Raw genomic sequence first — 20131 nt, 5'->3', positions numbered from 1 at the left:
TGCAAATCAAAGGCATGGAAGAGGTCAGTTCTCAGCTGCCTGACACTGACTTTTACTGAATCAGCTTCAGGGTTATGTAAATAATAGAATCCTTTAAGCTGGAAAAGATCATTCAGTCCAGCCATTAACCTAGCACTGCCAAGCCTCACCACTAAACCATGTCCCCAAGTGCCACATCCACATGCCTTTCAAATATCTCCAGGGATGGTGACTCAACCACTTCCTTGGGCGGCCTGTTCCAATGCTTGGCAACCCTCTTGGCGACAAAATGTTTCCTAATATACAAAAATATAGGAACATCTCATATTTCGTGATGGTACCATTATAAACCACAAGAGTAAAATAAGAGTGGCTTGTGAAACATGGGATGCATTAAGACACATTGACAGTAATGTTAACTATTTGGGTTTGCTTCATATTTTCTGGATAAATTACTTCTCTTTGGTGGACTGTGGGAAGGGTTATTGTAAATTCTCCCCAGGCTTCTCTCTGTTCCACAGCCAGCACTGGGATAGAGATATTTTCCTGCAAGAGATAATGAGTACTAATGAACCTCAGAGCTTTAAATTCACTGCAATGTTTTCTAAGTGCCAAAATTAATTCCAAGTTAAGACTCTTATGATTTTTCATGATATAAAACTGTTTCTAGACCTCTGGTGTTACTTAATCCACAGGTTCTTTTCTGTTACTTGTCATCCAGTGATTTTTTCAAAAAACATCCCTGTCACTTGTGTAATTTTAGAACTGAATTCACAAATTTAAGCTCCTTCTTCCCTGATAACTTGGTCACAGTTTTTTACAGTGTTTTTTACACCTACATGCTAAGAAGAGGAGGACTTAGGGAGAGAAATAAACCAAAAAGAAAACCAAAACATAGCTGAGTGAATGTAGCAGACATTTTTGAAAATTACTGTGCTGTTATCCTCCCGTTATTTTCAAGTGGAATGGTCCAGATAATGCTAGCTTTTATGTGTTTGCTCAAGAAGAAAACAGGAAAGACTGGACTACACTGACCACACTCTCCCTTGGCCCATGGGTTTCATCACCTGACGTCTGATGTATTCCTAATCTCTGCTGGGAAACATGAAAACAGAGGTTCAAAAAAAATGACAAGAGATGAGAAAAGTATGAAAGTGTTACTCAACACGAATTCTGCCCTGGAAAAACAGTCAAGTTGAATACATGGTATTTTTAAAGAATACATTCATATCAAAAATTTGAGAGGATTCGGGGTTTTTGTGTTTGAAAAAAAATCCACCTGTTTCAGCACAAACCATTCAGTCACTTTTGCAATGGAAAATGTCTCCCACAGACACACAAAACCTCAGATCCCAGAACAGTTCATGTTATAAGGTTTTGAGAGAGTGAGAGTGAGAGTGTTTGGAGTGGGACTGGAACAGAATCTTTAATTTAAATTATTATGTTTTTGTCAAGACAGGGAAAATCCCAGTTAAAATCTGAGAACAAAACCTGCAATAAATCCTCCTCTCTGTACTCCCTCTCAGTGGATGCCTTAGGTCTGATTTCTATTAGCTTTTCACACCTTCTTTCATGTTATAATAATGCATATAAATGAATTAGGCATGACCAATTCAAATGTGTGACAGCACTAAGAAAGCACAGCTTTAGAAAAATCTAGGAAACTGTAGATCTCGTGAGGACATGCCTACTGTATGAGTCAACAGCAACTAATTGAAAATGACAACTTCTCAACCAGTTTCTGAAATGCAGGATTTCTGCTCCCATTGGCCACCCTTGGCAAAAACCCAAATGCTGTCAAGGGCATAAAGGTAAAATAACATCACAGTTTCACCTAATGTCAAGATATGCCTAGTACATGCTGAAAACAAGCTCGAGTTCACTCTGTTTCTTTACTAAAAATAAAACAAGTATATTTACCATAAAAAGTAAATTGAAAACATAATTAAATTATGTTTTATATACTACTGGAATCACTTGTTCTCTTGGGAATTTGTTATACTAGATGCTATTTAAAATCAATTTCGGAAAATTGTACATATTGTACAATTTTACAAATTGTACAATTGTACACTTTTAAAGATGAAAATGCAAACAGATTGTAAAAATCATCAATCAACTAACATCAATTTCAGATGAATGAGGAAATGAACAAAACTCTGTGGCTGGCCATCAGCAGCAATGTCACTCCAAAGGAGCTACAATAAACTGATCTAATTTTCCCCATCTTTGTTTTTTTTTTTAAATATGCACAAATATAATACTGCTGTGAGAAAGAAAGTCTGCTGGCTTTCTACTTCCTATGGCCATCTAGGGCCATATCAGCTGTATTTGTATCATTATTGACTGAATAAGGGCTTAGAAATAAACTCTTTATGCAGCTTCTAAGCTTCAAGCAAGAACCCAATGAAAACTGCAAAAACACTTTAGATATCATGACTGGTATAAACTGTTTTGAAGTTCTTTTTCCAGTGCTGTGAAATGTAAGTACCAAATAAAATACACAAGATATGACAGACTTCCATATTCCCAACAGAGTGAATCTTGAGACGATTCACTTACAATGTGAAGATGTATTTATCATAATGTACCATAATACATTTTGTTCTTGTGGATATAGGTGAAGTGCCAAGTCCACCAGTTTTGGATGCCAATTTCTGTAGGGCTGTGCTTTTATAGCTCCTGGGAATGCTACAGTCTTTGGTACTGGCCAAAGGGCTCCCCTGGGAGCTAAAAAGAATTTCACTATGAAAATCTTTCTCTTTGACATTTCAAAAATCATCTAGGAGATGAGATAGTATCTCAGTCTCAGGTATCTGCTAATTTGAGACAGGATATGTACTTTAAAGAAAGACAGGCTTTTAGGGGAGTATGTTTCCCTACATCACTATGTTAGCACTGCTTCCTAATAAAAAAGGAAACCTTACATAGAATTGCCTGAGTTTTGTAATTCTAATTAAAAGGGTTTTTTGACTTATTATTGCAAATTGTAATTATAGTCAGTTGTATACAAATTTTCCACTATATACATAGTTATACACACACACACATTGTTGTTGAAATATCTACTTTCTTTTCCACATGACCTGATCTAAAACTGACAACTGCACCAAAACAGACTAAAGAAACTTATTTTTCCGGCTGTAAATGTAGGGAACTCTACATGGCTCATGTTTTTAACAAGACTACTGAGAAAATGAATGTAAGCTGAGGAGCAATGTTAGGAGAATTTTTATGAGCAGTTATTTGGTGTTTATAGTACTCTGGGTATTGAAGTTTATTTGCTTTTCACATCCAGTTATTCTGCTTCAGCTGCAAGAGACACTGAGACAGATGCCTTGGAAATCCCCTTTAGCAGCTCCTTTCACAAGGTACACATTTTAACAGTCAAATTTTACTGTCATCAGAAGACACAAACCCCTTGAATCCTGGTCAAGTTTTACCATCAAAACTGCCATATAAATGAGGAGGTCTAGCATAAAACATGACACACAAAATCTAACAATCTGAGTTCCCGTTAGAGTTGGCACCGGCTAGTTCACTGGTTTTGCTCATCTGAATACGACCCTGCTCCCAAGCTCCAGTGTCCATTTGATTGTTGACTTCTGCTGGCTTTTAGCTCTGGCTTTGAGGAAGAGGCTTAGTCTGCAGACCAGAATCAGATCCCTATTCTGATTTATCCTCTCTTTCCATCCCCGTTAGCCCATGGTTCAGTGTCTCAGCAGGATGGACAGCACCATGTCACTGCCATCTTCACAGCAGGGCACTGCACTCTCCTAGAAAGCCAGAAATGCAGAGTCCGTGGATTCAGATGAGGCAAGAAGAAATATGTGGTCTCCCATTTTCTGGGCAAATGTTCAGAGTTACAGGCTACTTCATAAAAATAGATGTTTTCTGTCTTCCTGAGGAAAAACACAATTGCTGAACTTGGCAGTAACTTCAGTGCTGCAACTGTGAGGTCAGCATGTGTAAGGAACATGACCTGAATATGGTGATGCCTTGTTGGGGCTACCTAAAAACAGAGGTCAGACAAAATTAAGGGAATAAAAAGCTGTTATATTTATTGAAGGGCCTTCAGGTACATTTCAGGCAGATGAAGCCCCCCAGGGGCTACACCCAAAAAATGGATGACAGGTCATGAATTTTCACACTTTGATAAGTTTGGTCCATTTGCATATTGGGGGTTAATCTTCCAATTACAGCTTCAGTCAATGAAGTAATTTACCCCAAGTTTGCTCAGCCCCAACTCACATTTGTTTACATCTCTTGGGGCCTGAGACAGTAAGGTGTCCTTAATTCCCAGGCTTAGAAAGGAATTGTTTTGTCTTACCAAAATGGGAAGACAGTAGCTAACACTCTATATGGAGTTTAGAGTTACACACTAAAGAACTGCAGGATTACAAATATATGAAAAATATAAAAGCTAAAATCCTAAGGCATCAATGGGACAGCAGGGAATTTATAGATCTTGCCATATTTCTGAACTGCCAGCTTCTACACAGTAGCTGAGTGCCTTCCACTTTTTGGGGCTTTTTAAACTTCCACGACACATCTGAGGATACCTCTGTGGTTAAGCAGCTGGTGGATTGCTTTCTTTAATGTTTGCATAAGTCTTGTTTCACACACTAGAGTAGATGTTCTGATCTCATCAGAAATTATTTAGTTCAGTTATCCTAGGAAGACTAAAGCATTGAATGGAATTAAATTCAGGTCTCCTGAAATGTAATTATCCTTATCTTCTGGACAAAGTTCCTCTGTACTGGTTAATATATTTGTCACCATCCCCAGGGATGAAAAGCCCATGTTCTCACTCTGATGGTCAACAAAGGAAAAACGTAAAAAGGGTGATGGCTTAGCAGGAATCCTTGGGACTTAGGACAGATTCATAAATTAGAATGGATTCAGAGAGATTCCAAGGCATCCCAACACAGGTTAAAAGGTGAAAGAAACACATACATTCAGGTGCCACAAGATGCATTGCAACTGAAATGTATATTATGAGGATTAATTCCAAACTTTCTTCTAAATTATAATAATACTTACTTGAGAGGAGAGAGAAGAATATTGCACTCAACTTTGCAAACTGACCTGTAGATAACAAAGGACAGAAAACAGGAAGATGACAAATTAAGCCCGTGAGCAGCCAGGAAGTGTATTATTCTGAAAAAAGCCATGCACAAGCCTAGAAATAAAGGGAACAATTAGGGACCCAGAAAATAAACCCAGTGAAAACTGTCTTACACAACATATCAGCAAAAGACTGTACCAAGAACAAAAGTGGAAACAGATGTGGGAGGATACACGCTGTTAGCATTTATACTTGTGCATTAAATGTGTTTGGGTTTTTTCTGATACAGATACTTGTTATTTACAACATGCTTAAAAAAAAAAAGAGAGAGAAAGAAGCCTCCTCTAAGGTTTCCTGTCCCTGATTTCACTATGTATCTTGGTTTTTTAATACTAATTTAGAGTTCAGCACAAAAATCTTTCTTGGACACAAGGTGACACAAAATAACAAGAGTGGGTTTGGGCCAACCATCTTTCATGCTACACTACATCTAACATGTTTTTCTAAATGTGCTGATTTTACACGAAGTGAGACATTTAATAACATAAAAATGGTTACCAGATTGTTACTGAGGTGACCATTCTGCACCCTTAGTAGGAGTTCCTCCTTGCAGATTTTTTCAGCTGACAATTGCATTACGATAGCTACAGCTTCTGGCTTTCTTTGGCAATCCAGATGAATGCAGTGTATATGTGAGTACAAACAGTAAAACAGCTTGTAATAAATTCCAATGGTTTGATGCAAATGAACATAGTTGACCTGGCCTCTGTTCAACAGGATACCCTAAACAGAAATTTTCCAATTTTCCTTTGTTTTTCCAAATAGTAAGTTGTGGCTTTTTTAGAATACTCAGTGATATTAAGAGAAGAAGGGATAGAAGAGCGAAATACCACAAATAAACAGCAAATTGCAGAGAACAACCGATGTCAAAGCACATGTCTCAGGGTCAATATATGACATTCTCCAACCAGCGCCTAATCATCTTAGTAGTCCCTATTAACTTAGTATCTTTTCTTGCTTCCTTTAAACCCATTCCCTAATTTAAATGGCATCACCCGTACTGGGAAGGACTTCTCATGCATTGCCATTACATGCTTTGGGGCTGTGGTATCAACTAAAAATAGATTCTACTTACAAGTCACTACTGTCAAATCACTGCCTGATAGGAGCTGACAATCTCACAGACAGTAAAATACATCATGAAACTTCTGAAAAAATGCTGTTAAGCACAACTTGTCTAGAAAGAGGACTTTCTGTTCCCTCAGTGAATATATTTTTGACAAAAAAAGCTTTTCCTTTTTTTGGCCAAGGGAGGGTGTGTGTGTGTGTGTTGGGTTTTTTGTCTGTTTTTGTCCCCTGGTGGAAACAAATAATGTAAACCAATGGGGAATAAACTTCACTCATGTGTAGTCTTGGCTCACCTAAATTCAAGAGTTTTATTCTGATGTTAATAGGGAGAAGATTTCCTTCCTTTCTCCCGGGAATGTTGGTGGAAAACAGCAGAAAAACTATTTTGACTGAAGCAAGAGTAACACCCAGCACCATCAAGTGACATGCGTAACTTCTCCTGCCCTTATTTGCAGTGCACATACATACTGCATTTTATGCGTGTACATAATCCTGGTGTAACTTGTGAAACTCAGGTAACACTGTTGCCATATATTGTTCTTCCATACTGTAATCAAAATACAGTCAAACTGGTTTGTTGTTGTTTCTGAAGAACGTGGAATTTTTTACCAGCAAGAACAACATTTATTATTTGATGCCTAACAGCTGTGACTATTTAGGCACCCCCTTCTCTAAACTGACAACTACGTTTCATTACATGAGCAGCTGTTCATCCTGTTCAGAAGTTTAAAGGCTGTGATTTTTGACAAGTCTTATCTTGGATAAAAAGTTCTGACAAGTCCCCCTATGTCACCTGCTGTTGCCTTAGTAAATAATCTATAACAATCTTGCTCCTTTTATCATGTCCTTAAAGACCTCTGCAATGAAATTACTTTTGTCAATCTACCATAGGCATGTGGCAGGTCTACATCAACAACAACAACAAGATGTTCATATCAACCTCAAAGTTACCTCAAATTTTGACAAGACTCAATGAACTTTTACAAGACTAACATATCCTAGCAGCTTTACAGAAAAGAAGACCAAAAGAGCAGCTAATCTTCATTACAACACAAGCCTGTCAGACACAGATTGTCCCCAAAGTGACCAGCACTGAACAGTAGAGGAATATTACCAGAAAAGAAGGCTAGATTTTATTAGCTCCTAGGAATCAGCAGTATAAAGAATTGCTGCCCATAAAGTGATTTTGAACCTCATTTGCAGACATCTGGTCTCTCAGAACATGTCTAATTTGGTTTTTGTACCCCATTTAATATGTTCTTTAGGGGTGAGGTCCAAATTTGAGCCGATCACCATATGGAAACAATGTTGTTTTTGCTTGTTTCAGCTCTGCTCCCAAATAACTGAACTAGGTTTTCTCTGCTATTGACACTACTTCTAACTTTATAAGAAGTAATGTATTTTAAATTCAGATATTCCAAGTCAGAATAACTGAAAACATGGCAATAATCTGCAACACCAGGTAGAAGTGGAGACCATGATGCAAATATGGGCATCTAAAGAATTCCAGCTCCCCCTGGCATATTTGCTTTGCTCAGACTCTTAAACAAATGCCCTTTGAGAGCTTCCTCAGGGAGGTGTTTAATAACAAATCCCCAGGCTTCTCTGCACCAGATGCTTGTTGAATACTTGGTTCTCTGGGATACAATTTGTTCCAGACCCTTTTCTGTACCTCCAGATTCTGACAATGACAGTAACACACAGACTGCACCTGAGCTTCAGTTCACATTGGAGAAACCCTTATGCTTAGCTTTAGCTTTTCAAACCCTTAGCTTCTTGCTATTGGAGAAAAAAAAAAAAAGACATGAAAATAGTAGGGCATCTTGACACCACCAACCAGCACCTATGGTAGTGGGGAATAAGCTCTAAGTGACTTGGTAGGCATGGGCAGAGAACAAGCTCAGAGGCAGCTCTGTCCCACCTGCTTCCCTGGTACCTGTATGGACCACTGCTGTGTGCCTCAGGCAGTGTAGTCTTCTTGGGCAGGCACAAAAGCTGGATGCATGTGTGTCTGTGTAAGGGTGGCAGGAGTTTTTGGAATGTGGCTGCTCTGGCAACCCAGAAGAGATCACACCAGGGCTGGTCAGATAGCACTGGGCACCTGAGGGCCATCATCCTTTCTCACTTATGGAGAAACATGGGCAGCTGGTGTCCTTCTCCCACCTGGTACGCCTCATCCTGCAGCTTCTGCTTCAGGTACTCCTCCATTTTCAGTTCATTCTCCAGCTGGCGCACAGAGTCATTCTCGTAATTTTCATCATCTCCTCTGACATAAGGGTCTCCGTCTTCTGTAACCCTAAAGATAATTATTAATAAATAGCCTCCTGAGATGAATGACATTCAGAGCCAATAAAACTTCCCTTTACTGTAATCTGTGAGGACTGTGGGATACTTTAGACCAGTTAGTATTTTCCTGGCAGTGGAGAACACTTCTGTTATTTCCCTCTCTCATGAAGTACACCAAAGGGCACATTCTGCTGAAGGCACTCACCTAAGGAAACGAGTAACAAAAGTTCTCAATAACTTCATACAAAGAGGCTGAACTAAAAATAACTAGAAAGATGCCTGTTGTCTCTAAAAGGAAAGGTTGTAAAAATCAATCTGTTCATCAATTGAGTAGGTCAATGAAAAGCATTCTGTCTTTTCCACTTACACATTTCTCCTTTTCCAGTGAGCCCCAACAGGTCCCTCAGTCTGGATAAACAGGGAATAGGACTGCAGGGCATGTTTGGGAAAACAGATGTCCCACAGCCTCCATGCTGCCTGAGTATTCCAGGCTGGATGTGAGACAGCTCACTCCTGAGGGAGTCCTGAGTTCCAGGCTTTATTGTTTACAGAGCCCACTACTATGTAACCATGAAGCACTTGTATTTATGCTTTTTTTTTTTTTTTTCCAAATAATTGAGAGGGAAAGGAAATACTGTGTGCTGCACAGTGTTTTCAGAGGAAGAAGAATTGAGATCAGGAAGGGGTGTCAGGCAGGTACCCACATGTCGCTGCGCATGGAGCCGGTGGCAGCAGCGCTGTGGATGTACCCTGGCTTCCGGGCGTGGATCTGTGCCAGGAAAGCCTTCTCAGACGTCGGGGATGGAACCAGATCATCAAAATGAGTCCGTCCAAACTCAGAATCCACATTGCTCTCTGTCTCGCTGCCCACTTCTGTGAAGCAAAAAGTCCCATTTAACTTTCACAAAAGTACATGTGCCTATTTCTTTAAACATTTCTTTGCCTTTCCAACCAAGGTGATTAAAAGCATATAATTCTACTTATATTGGCAAAGCTTATAGTTTTCTTCTTGGACCAAACACTGAAAATTTTGCTTATCTCAGTTATTAGGTAGAATATTTTAATGGTAATACTACAGACTGCATTTTACAACAGGTCCTGTATGATCTGTGCTAAATCTAATTTCTTAAGAGTGAAATCCCACTCCATGTGGAATCACAGACAATTTTTCACTGTATCCAACTGCACCTCTACATCCACGGCTTTGAGAACTGCTGAGTTCCAGAAGCTGTAACTTAGAGATTTTTTTTAACAAAAGCATAAAAATCTTTGAAGATATTTATCTTCCTACCTCCTACTTTTTTCCCACAAATGTGAAATGTCACTGTGGTGACTATTCCCCCTCGTCAGCCTCACTCACCAGAATTTAGTTCTTTTACCAAAGAAGACATGGTGTTGGTGATTGAATCTGCTGCCACCAGCAAATCATTTCTTAAGTTTCGTCTTGCACCTGAAGCAAGAGATGGACAAAGCACAGTGTAACTATTATTCACATGACATATGTTTTACTGTTGAAAGCAGTTTTGACCCTGCTGAAAGCTGTCATTGTGATAATTCAGGGTATCAAAGTCCTTGCGAGGGGCACGTGCAGAAGAGTTCTCTGCAGAATGGCCTCATTTACTTGTGCTGTATGCAAAAGCAGAAGCCTAACCTCATGCTTCATTTAACCACAATGCCAGATATGTGGAGATTATTCATTGCCATCAAGCTTGCATTTGTGTGGTGACACCAGCAGACCAGGCCTGGAAGATTAAATCCAGCGTGAACTCATTTACAGTGCCTGTGGGGGAGGATGGAAGAAATGAAGTGTTTTCTCTAAGTTCCCACAGCTCAGTTTAATGATACCATTATTGCCAGATATGTGCCAGATAATTATGGCAAATGTTGAAGAAACACACTTGACCTCATCCCTCATCAAGACTATATGGATTTCTCTTCTCTGCTCCCTCTCAGCCTCTCCTGTAGCTCAAGGATTTTCTTGTATATTCTGTAATTTACTGTCTCTCTCTCTCTCCCCACAGCCCCCCTTGTTTTTTTTTTTAATAAAGGAAGCACAACTGCTTCTCTAAACAGCCCCAGGCTGCTTTTAAACTCTTTCTAATAATGCATCTAGAAGTGTTTCCCTGCTGAACCTGGCAATATTCCCTTAACCATAAATCATGAGAGATTCTTGTGAGCTGCATGGAATAGTCCTTCCTTAGGAGGGGTCTGTGGGTAACGTGTGCTTAAGTCCCTCAAATCCCGAACACAGATACTATTGTTGAATAGCTGAATAATCAATATATTCCACAGAATCACTAGTCTTCCAAATGCAACAGGAATAGGCTACTGGAGATTTTTTAAAACTCGCTGAATGCAAACCAATATATTTGAAAAAGTTTCTCAAATCCTAAGGAGGTTTTTTTTTAATGTATCCATTAGCAAATAGTTACTGGAATGTAAATGATAGTAGTCAAACTCTTACACACAGACAACCACTCCCTCTCTAAAGTCTTCCCAAATTTGTGCCTCTGAACTATTGCAAATGCTGGGAAAGAGAAATGGAAACAATGAAAAGAAAATGTCCTTTAACCATGGCTTGTCTGCATTATGTGTATATAGGCAGATCTCTGTTGGTGCAGCAGAGAATGGAGACATAAAATCTCAGCCCAACCCCCTCACAAAGTCATATGTCAAGATGTGACAGAATGCTGGCTTCAAGTTCTTTGGGTTTGACCTTCCCATCTAGAGCTTATAGTAAATAATGACACAAACCTAGGTATTTATCAAATGCAGCACTTTTAAAATGTGATCACTTAACTTCTTATATTGCTTTTAATCTTGAACAGAACACATTTTTACACTTAAAATGCATTTGCCTGAGGCAGACTTAGCATTGTTTAAGGATATTTTATTGTGGCCACTATATTATTTATCTTACTCTTAACTCTAGAAGAAGCTGTCTCATTACAACATAGGAGCTAGGGCTCCATATTTTTGCCTGTCTTGATCTTTCTCATAGCAGAAAAAAAGGAAAACATATTGCCTGTTTTTCTTTCGCCACAGAAAATGAGATTAGCAGCAACTCGTTATGTTGGGACCAGGAATTATGCCTATGTTCAATACTTGAATTGACCACTGCTTTAGGAGAAAGTTCCTGATTGCATTACAGATTCAACCTTGTCCAAAAATACACACAAAGACACAATTTACAGGAAAATCAAGGAGAAGGGTGCTTGAGAGGGCTGAACTAGGCTCCTGGGAAGAAGCACGCTTCCACTGTAGTACAGGAACTTCTGAGCTTACATTTAAACTTATGTTTAATTTGTGCTGGGGAAAGAGGGGCAAAACTTATTCAGATCATAGAACTGCAATTATGCAAATATTTTAAAGAGAGAAGATTAAAAAAATAAGGACTGTTTCTTTATTTAGATGACAGAGACTACTTGCTTTCTGTGTTATTCAACATAATAATTTAATTTCTGGCTTCAGAAATTCAAAACACTTTAAAATTTATTCTTACTTGAAAAAAGAGTGGGAAGGTGATGACAGTTTTCTGGAAATGCAAGGAAAGGGTTCACCTAGACTTTCAGACTTGATTCCTGTCTAGTCTAACTGGACCCTTTTCAGGCCCAAAGCAAAAAGACAAGGGACAACAGTCACAAGCTGCATCAAGGGATGTTCCAATCAGACAGAAGGACAAAGGATTTACACAATAAGGATGGTGAAATTCTGCAACAGAGAAAATGAGTGACAGAAGCCATCCAGAACTCAGCTGGTAAAGGTCCTAATTTGATCTCACTTTGAAGCCCTCTTTCTTGGGGCAGAAAGACACAGTGACAAAAGCTCTTTCCACCTGAACTAATTCTATGATTGTATCATTTACTTCTAGCAAAGTCTTTATTTAAAACACACTGACAATGCCTGCTGAGGTCAATAGCAATTTTTCTGGTTAACAGAGCAGTGATAACTGTTCTCATCCTCTTGCATCAAAATTCCTTCTTACCCCAAGCTCCATTAACTGGCATCATTGTCCAGTTTCTGCTTACCTGCTTGCTTTGACAACTTGCTTTGATGGCTGACAAAGTTGATTTTCAATGGAAAAATGCAGCTGTCACAGATATTTTTTGTTTTGTTTTATTGCATGCAACTCAGAAGGTCAAGTACATTAAGTCAGTAATCAAAAGAAATAATGATTCTTCAGTCTCCAAGTGCCTCAAAGAAGCTGTTAATGGGACTTACTTTGTGCAAAGGCTTCCTGCACATCTCCTCCCACCCCGGTCAGAGAGTCCTGAGGTGCGTGGGTCGGGGTGGAGCAGGCAGAGGCAGACCTGATGGGCATGGGAATCGGCCGGCTGATGGTGTGGCTGGGCGAGGAACGTGGGGAGCCTGCCCCCTGCGTCTGCAAAACAATCAAGGGGTTAAACATGGGCTTTGCAAGAGCCTGCCTGCTCTCCTGGTCACCCATCCCTCAGCTTAAAGGCATCGTGCTGTTTGTAGATCAGTTGGGTAATGTTAATTTTGCTAGAAGAAATAAACCAAAGTCAGTTGTTAGTTGACAGCAAGGCTTCTGTGTAGAGAAACAGTAAGTAGGAAAATATGAGTCAAGATCTGACTTCCTTCAAGCATGGGAAAATGTCAGGCAGCTAAATTTTAAAAAAATCCAAGTTAATAAAGACCACACTACAGACCTCTCTGCCCTCTCCCCTTTCACTCCCACAGTTCACATGCATGCCTGCTAAACTGTAACCCATTCTGGCTGTGAGAAGGGGAAAGCTGCTGGCACCAGCCTGGCTTTCAGCAGGCTGAAAGAGCAGCCCCTTTCAGCAGAGTCCTGCCCTCCACCTCCCTGCAGGACAAGTTCATGGTACATGCAACCTCTCAGTCACATAAAGTCTGACACTTGCAATAAATAATACACATTTCTGCTTTTTATTTGGAGCTAGAGAACTATTTAAGCCACTATTAAATTATCTGCTCCACATACTCGGACACTCCCAAAACACTGTGGGGATAGGGCAATATAAATTCCTGCTATGGGTTCAGCTGCTGGAAGTGAAAATGTTTTAACACCAATCATATAAATGTCATGCTGTTAGCACCTCACAGTTAGGATCACTCAGCTGAAATTCAAGCAGACTTTACAAAACTGCATTTTTTACTAATGCAGCTAGGTGAATGATACCAAGAGACACAGCGCTCTTCTCACCCTCTGTTTCAAAGTCCTGGCAATGTGTATCCATGTAAGAGAAAACTAATGCTGGAGCCCACACCAAACTGCACATGGCTTTTGAAACCCAGTGTTCAGCAGATGCTAAGGATGGAGGTGGCTTGAGTGCTTTTAAAGGGGAACTGCAACACAAGCTCCTGGTTGTTTTCAGTCAAACGGGACCGGAGAGGTGGTGTTTCCCTTATCTTGGCTTTATTTTAAAAATACGGGAGGATTTCTTAATTCTTCCCATGGCATTTATTTTGACTCTGGTATTGGTAGCTACTGCAGCTCTGATTATGTTTGGCAAATATGTTCTAAGAAAGACAAGCACGGGCCATTGCAGGTTGAGTGCAGCATTACCCTTGAGACTTTTATAAATTCCTGACCTGGACCATAAATAATGTATCAGAATACTAAGCTATTTGTTCTTTTATCCAATCATCCCTTTCTAAGAGACATTATCACCTGAAAGTCAACACGGGTAAATTAGTTTTATGAGAAATAAGCACATTACTGATGGAAGAATGGAGGATTCAATAGTTATAATTTCTTTAATTATTGGTTTTGGAACATTTACATGATGGATGTAAAAGGCAAATTGAATATATAAAGGCCAGATGCTCTCCTGTTTCTAGAATCATCTATACTAGCTCCAGAAGAAATGGAGATATTTAGTCCTCCAGAGGAAGGGCCCAGAGCAATTTAGAGACACTTCAAGGTCCTTATTAGTCATAACCCCTGCACATCAGGCAGGGCACCCAGGATCTACAGCTTTCTTCTTTCATGCCCTGACAGAGCACATTTGCAAAAGAATTTTTGGTTCTTAGCTCTCTGAAAGACAAGAGCCCTTTTTCCCTTGCCTTTTTCCTTAGCTCCCTTTTGCCTTTGATCTCTGTTCTAGGAACATCAACAACAGTTGGAACTTTCAGAGAAAGATGAGGGAAAAAATGGACAAAATTTGCTTCCTGCCATCAAGTCATATTCAGGAATGAACTTCAGAATAGGCATTTTATTTACTAAAAATAACAGATGCCCACCAGTACTTCTGGGCTGGAATTTTCCCTTAGGAGATGTGGAAACTGCTGCACACCCAATGCTTACCCTCTGTCTGCTCTTCAGCTATGACTGAGATCTTGTGCTTATGATACACAAAATGTTTGGGAAGCACAGGAAGATGAAGCATTCAGAGTTCCTTGTCCAGGAAAAAACTCCTCACTTTTTATACTATTTGGGCAGTATGAGATGGAACTGATGAACAGCAAGTTAAAATAGGAGGATATTAGGGAATGCCTGATTTCAGAGAGGTGAAAACTCAATATATTTTACTCATTTAGATCCACCTCAGCCCAGGTTTGTGGGAATGAAGAGGTATTAGGATTGGATTCCTGCTGAGTGATTATCAGCAGAATTGTGGTTTTCAAAGGCTGGACCTAATGGTCTGAAATCTGCTATGACAGCCAGTCTTAACCTCTTGGTAAGGACAGCAAAGAAGACAAGCACTGAATTGCTCCCAAACCTTGACAGCTCTAAGAACTAAGGACTAAAGCATGCTGAAAGGGAAGCTACCACAGCTACCGTGGATATTTGGATGGCTTCAGCTTTTTGTGTTGTACTTGATTGCAGCTATCAGTGTTCTCATGCCTCCCAGGAAAATTTCCAGGTATTTTATTTAATTCACCATCCCTAATCAAACTGCTACAGCTCTTAAGTTAACTCTTGCTAGGCAGGAAAATTTCCCCACTATCAAGTGTCATGCATGCCTAGCATAAAATGCTTGAAATGAAAACTGACTTTACAGGAGTTTTAGCCCATTGCTCCCTCTGCTGGGACTGAACTGGGATGACATATGGAGAAATCACAGAGCCTCATCAAATGACAGGGATGTGAAGAACTCATTATCCTTTCTCAAGGAAGGGCAATGGAGAAATAGATAATTCATAAGCTTTAGATGAATTGCCAGGCTGTTCATTCCAATTGAATTCCTCCAGAAATTAATTTAATCCTGTTTCTCTCAACAGATCATGAAATAGCATAGCATAATGGGGATCATTAAATGGAAATGGTGAGAGTAATTCTTTAGCATCATCACCTGGCATTCAGTGAGCCTATTACTCTTGGGAAAAAAAATGTCATAAAAATACCTCATAGCAGCCTGAAAATGTGCTTTCACTTACACTGTCCAGTGAACACTTTATATGATAAGGTAACTCCTGTCACACTGGAAGCTTCTCTTTTGCGAACAGATCTTCAGAATCAAAAAAGACAGACCTTACACGGAGGTGGTATTTAGGCAGATTTATTTTTTTGAGTGCAACTCTACAAAAATTAGCCAAATGTTGGTTTTACGAAGGTGGGCATTACCTACAAACTCTGCATGCTGTATCACAGACAAAACACATCAGACTTGTGACTGCACTTCTGCTGATGAAAGCAGGAAGAAGTGAGTTTTGTTAAAATGAAACATTTTTATTGAACTCAGAAATCAGACCGCTCTCTGAAAAGTACCTTTTTTTTTTAAGCCTAATATATTTCCAAGATCCATTACAATACTGAAAAGCTCCGAAACAATTAAATCTTCTAAAATTACTATTATTAATGTAAATACTTCCTCTTTTTGATCTATGTTGCAGAAAACATTTATTTCCCTGAAGACTCATGGGACTGTTAGCATCGATACCGACTTTTAAAGATGTGCACACTATGCCCTGACTTTCTGGATAAAATGAGCTTTCAAACTTATTGCCCTTGTCTAATTTAAGCTCAGTTATGTTTTTCTTGAAAGTACAAGATTTCTCATTACATTTTCAAAATGTTATCTATTGAATTCATATTCTAGATGGGTTTCACTACATTTGAGGTGTGGTTTTTATACCTTACATGTTTTAATTTAGAGGAGTGAGGAAAAGATTCCTTGAGCCATGACTCACTTTCTAGAGCACTGTTTCATTGTGAAAATTGCTCCAAGGCACTAATGTGGGAAAGAACTGCAAAATATTAATTTTGGTCAAAAGAACACACACACACACTTCTCAAGCAAAGGAAGTAACACAAATCACAGGAACACAATCACATTTAGGAGTTAGTAGGGCATCCAAAGAGAAGGCAACTTGCTACCTGTTTCAATTCTTCTTCCTAAAGAAAAAGAGGATCAGCACATGAGATGAGCCAGGATGTAAGTGAAGACAAAAAAAAAAAAAAAAAAAAAAAAAAAAAAAAAAAAAAAAAAAAAGCCAAATTTGGAGCACAGGGTTAAAGGTGCAATCAAGATAGTTGAAGATATGAGACTAGGTTAAGGTCCCACCTCTGCACACTTTGAAACACCAGAACAGTGCAAAGTGTGCAGAAAGCTGCTGTCATTTCCTACCCCAAATTTTCTTTGTCCAGGCAGTGACTAACAGCAGGCAGCCTTCACTGCTGGTTGTGGCACTGCAGCATTTCATTGGTAGAACAAGAAGTACCCTGCCTGGTTCCAGCTCCCAAAAATCTGCTGGCTCTTCAGTAGGCTCTGCCACTGAGATGCCACCAATTTGTGCATTGTGGCCACAAAGCCTGTGTCTAAGGAGGGGCAAGTGACATAAGGTGACAAACTCATCCTTTGATACAAATGGATTTAAATAGATGCATGCTGCATCTAAATGGAGGCATATTGCTATATGGATTTCAGTGGAATTCCTTCTGCTCTTATCTGAGCCATATTTGACCTAAGTTGCACTGAATTTCCATGAACTCATTTGACCTGCCATAGGAAACAACTAAAGAGACTCCTGTGCTACTCAGGGCACTTTCTTCCAATGTGAATTTGTGGCATCATCTGTCCTAAAGCACATCGGGTACAAAAAGGCTGCAAATAAAAACACATCTTCCATCTCACCATAGTCTGTCTTTAAAAATGCACATGCTTTTTGATATCTTGGTTCTTAACTGAGCTCCTCTGTTGAGACATGTTTCATTTGTTGAACAAGGGCCTGCTTCTGTATCTGGGAAAATGAAACAAGTGCTGTAGGGAAAGCATCTCTGAGCAGAGAGAGGTAGATGTGGTTGTCAAATGACTCCTCTGACAGAACCAGCAACTGACCAAATGGAAACTTTAACTTAAGAGCAAAGTTAAAGTTGAAGTTAAAGGCCTAGTGATTTTATACTGTCAGCTGCAGTGAATAATAGTGTACAGTGCTGAGGTTTTTACCTTACAGCTAATAGTTAACTTGCTTTGTGTGTTGGTTTCTTTTCTTTTTCTTACTCCTCCTAGCAGCAGGTGACAATGACAATGCAGTGCTGCTACAGGAATGACATCATCTGAGAATAATCTGAAACCCCTGAATTAAAAGACCAAGGCAAAACATAGAAAGGGAGGGAAACACAGCCAAATTGTGTGGGTAGAAACAGTCAGGTTCTGCAGAACTCTGTGGTTACATATCCTCTCTTGCTTGGTAGTACCAGGTGGAGCTCCTTACCTTCAGCAGTTTCATGAGGCCTTCTAACTGAACCATCAGCTCCCTTCGGCTTTCCTGGAGAGCAGACATCCTCTGCTCCAGCTCATCCTTCCGCTGTCTGAGAAACAAGGAGACCTGATCAGAGCTTACCCCCTCACAGCAGCAGCAGCCTTCAACTGCATCATTTTGCCAGCCCTGTGGGGACACTATGGGGACACAGGCCTACAGACCACAGGAAAGCAAACTCACTGTATGAATTCAGCACAGGGTTTAGAAATGTGGCTATGTGAAGGCTAGGGAGTTCCTTCTCACTGGGAATCCTCATAGGACTGAACAGTGATTAGGGAAAAGACAGACACTGACACAGACCCTTCTTCAAAGAACAAATGAGATTCAAACAAACTTGTGTTATATTCCCTTGTGCAAATGCCTGGCAATTTTAGCTTTGGAACTCTCAAGTCAATAACCTCACTAGCTGTCAGGAGAAATTAAAGACATGCCCTGAAGGACAGGAAATTACAGCAGGGGCACTGAACACAGTGAGATATGAGAGAAGCTAAGAGAGTTCAGAAATTCAGATAAAAACCCACAGTGATCTGCTTTTGTTTCTGGGCTTTTTTTTTTCCTGAAAGCAAGAGGAAGACTATCACATAGTACAGATATAACTGCTTGACATTAGCTCTTTGCACTCGGAGTCCAGTGCTGGTTGTGTGACAGTGTGAATACTGAGCCACTCCAAGTGTGACAGTCTCTCTGTGCCCCCATAAATCTGAACAGCATTGATTCTGCAGCTCCACTGCACGGGATGGGGGAACAGCACTTGCACATGTTAAACCACTAAATTGTGGGAGGTCTCCACATACAAACAAAATAAAATTGTTGCATCCAAGAAGTTATGATATAATTAACATTACTACTGAAAAATATACATATCTTTTATACTCTACTGCATTGCAAGTAACATAAAACCAGTATGTTGTTAGCCTTGTACTACCTACAAAATATGACAATTTAATCCTAAATGGAAAAGCACTGGAACCAACAAGACTTAAGCACATTTCCTGTATTTAGGGCAATATGAAACCCAGATTTTGAGCCTTCACTGACAAACTACAGATATAGTCAACATTGATTTCTACAGGACTGCTCATGTGTGCTATCCCTCACTTATATAATAGGATCATATAGTAACACTGTCAGGTTGCATTTACTCTTCTGAAGGATTGATCTATTTCCTGCTACAAAATGCCTGTGTTGGCTTTTCTTTTCCAGACAGGTAATGGTTGGAAATGCTATGAACTGTACAAAGGCAGCAGAGTTCATGATTTAATAAAAAGAAGGTCTGTGTAATTCAAAGTGGCAGGTCCCAGTACAGAGCTCCGCTGGGTTTTAGATTCATTCCACAGGGAGAGAGGATCTAAGCAGTGTGCACTGTACAGACTACTCCTCTGAGGTTTTTCTCCTGCTGTACTCCAGAGCAAATTCTTGGAAGTAAGGGGTTTTCCAACCTGTCTCCAAGACAGTACTGATAATGTGAAGGAATGCTGTGTTCAGGACCTTGCTTCAGTGAGTGCCACACTACAGCAGCTTGGGAAAGATGCTGGGGCAGGTACCCACAACATAATTTATAGATTCCAGTGTTTCTTGATACTGTGTGAACTAAATTGCTCTACAGCCCTAAGTGTTTCAAGCCTGAAAAATCAGCAGGGTAACAGCCATAAATCGGGGTTGCTACCCTGAGTCCTGCTGCTTTACACGTAAGAACAGCCTTGTGCCATCTCAAGTGTCTAGCAATTCGAGGTGGTGTCAAAATGCCCCAGTAAATCCAAAGTCAAGACTTTTACTTCTCAAATGGTGAACATTTCAAAAGGAATGCAAAGCAGTTCAGACCCAGAGATTAAAAGCTATTTTATAATTCTCACACTTCATATTAAATCAGGGTGAGGAATAGGTGAGGAATTCAGTATCACTGCCCCAAGGACATCGCATATCAAGAAATTAAAATAAGGGTATAATGCTTTAATATGTGTAGCAAAATTGAAAAGAGAG

The 20131-nt window shown here is 39.8% G+C and overlaps 1 protein-coding gene across 20 annotated transcripts in view; it reads right to left on the bottom strand.

The window, feature by feature from the left end:
• DTNA (dystrobrevin alpha) overlaps positions 1 to 20131 on the bottom strand; it is a 223604-nt gene that overhangs the window by 4892 nt on the left and 198581 nt on the right. For 12 of the 20 annotated variants that reach the window (XM_053973289.1, XM_053973340.1, XM_053973356.1 and 9 more), the window contains 5 exons: positions 18104 to 18200; positions 12683 to 12842; positions 9822 to 9911; positions 9166 to 9334; positions 8339 to 8471 (listed from right to left, as the gene is read on the bottom strand). In XM_053973289.1, coding sequence (XP_053829264.1) covers positions 8339 to 8471; positions 9166 to 9334; positions 9822 to 9911; positions 12683 to 12842; positions 18104 to 18200 — 649 coding nt within the window. Of the gene's footprint in view, positions 1 to 246; positions 276 to 435; positions 526 to 3277; positions 3992 to 5022; positions 5068 to 8338; positions 8472 to 8537; positions 8667 to 9165; positions 9335 to 9821; positions 9912 to 12682; positions 12843 to 15949; positions 16637 to 16766; positions 16785 to 18103; positions 18201 to 20131 lie in introns of those variants that run through there. The other 8 variants (XM_053973408.1, XM_053973306.1, XM_053973418.1 and 5 more) reach the window with 6 other exon arrangements.

This window comes from Vidua macroura, chromosome 1, assembly GCF_024509145.1.
Source record: "Vidua macroura isolate BioBank_ID:100142 chromosome 1, ASM2450914v1, whole genome shotgun sequence".
Lineage (NCBI taxonomy): Eukaryota > Metazoa > Chordata > Aves > Passeriformes > Viduidae > Vidua > Vidua macroura.
Note: the sequence above shows the minus strand (reverse complement) of the source record. Positions and strands in the feature narration are given on the sequence as shown.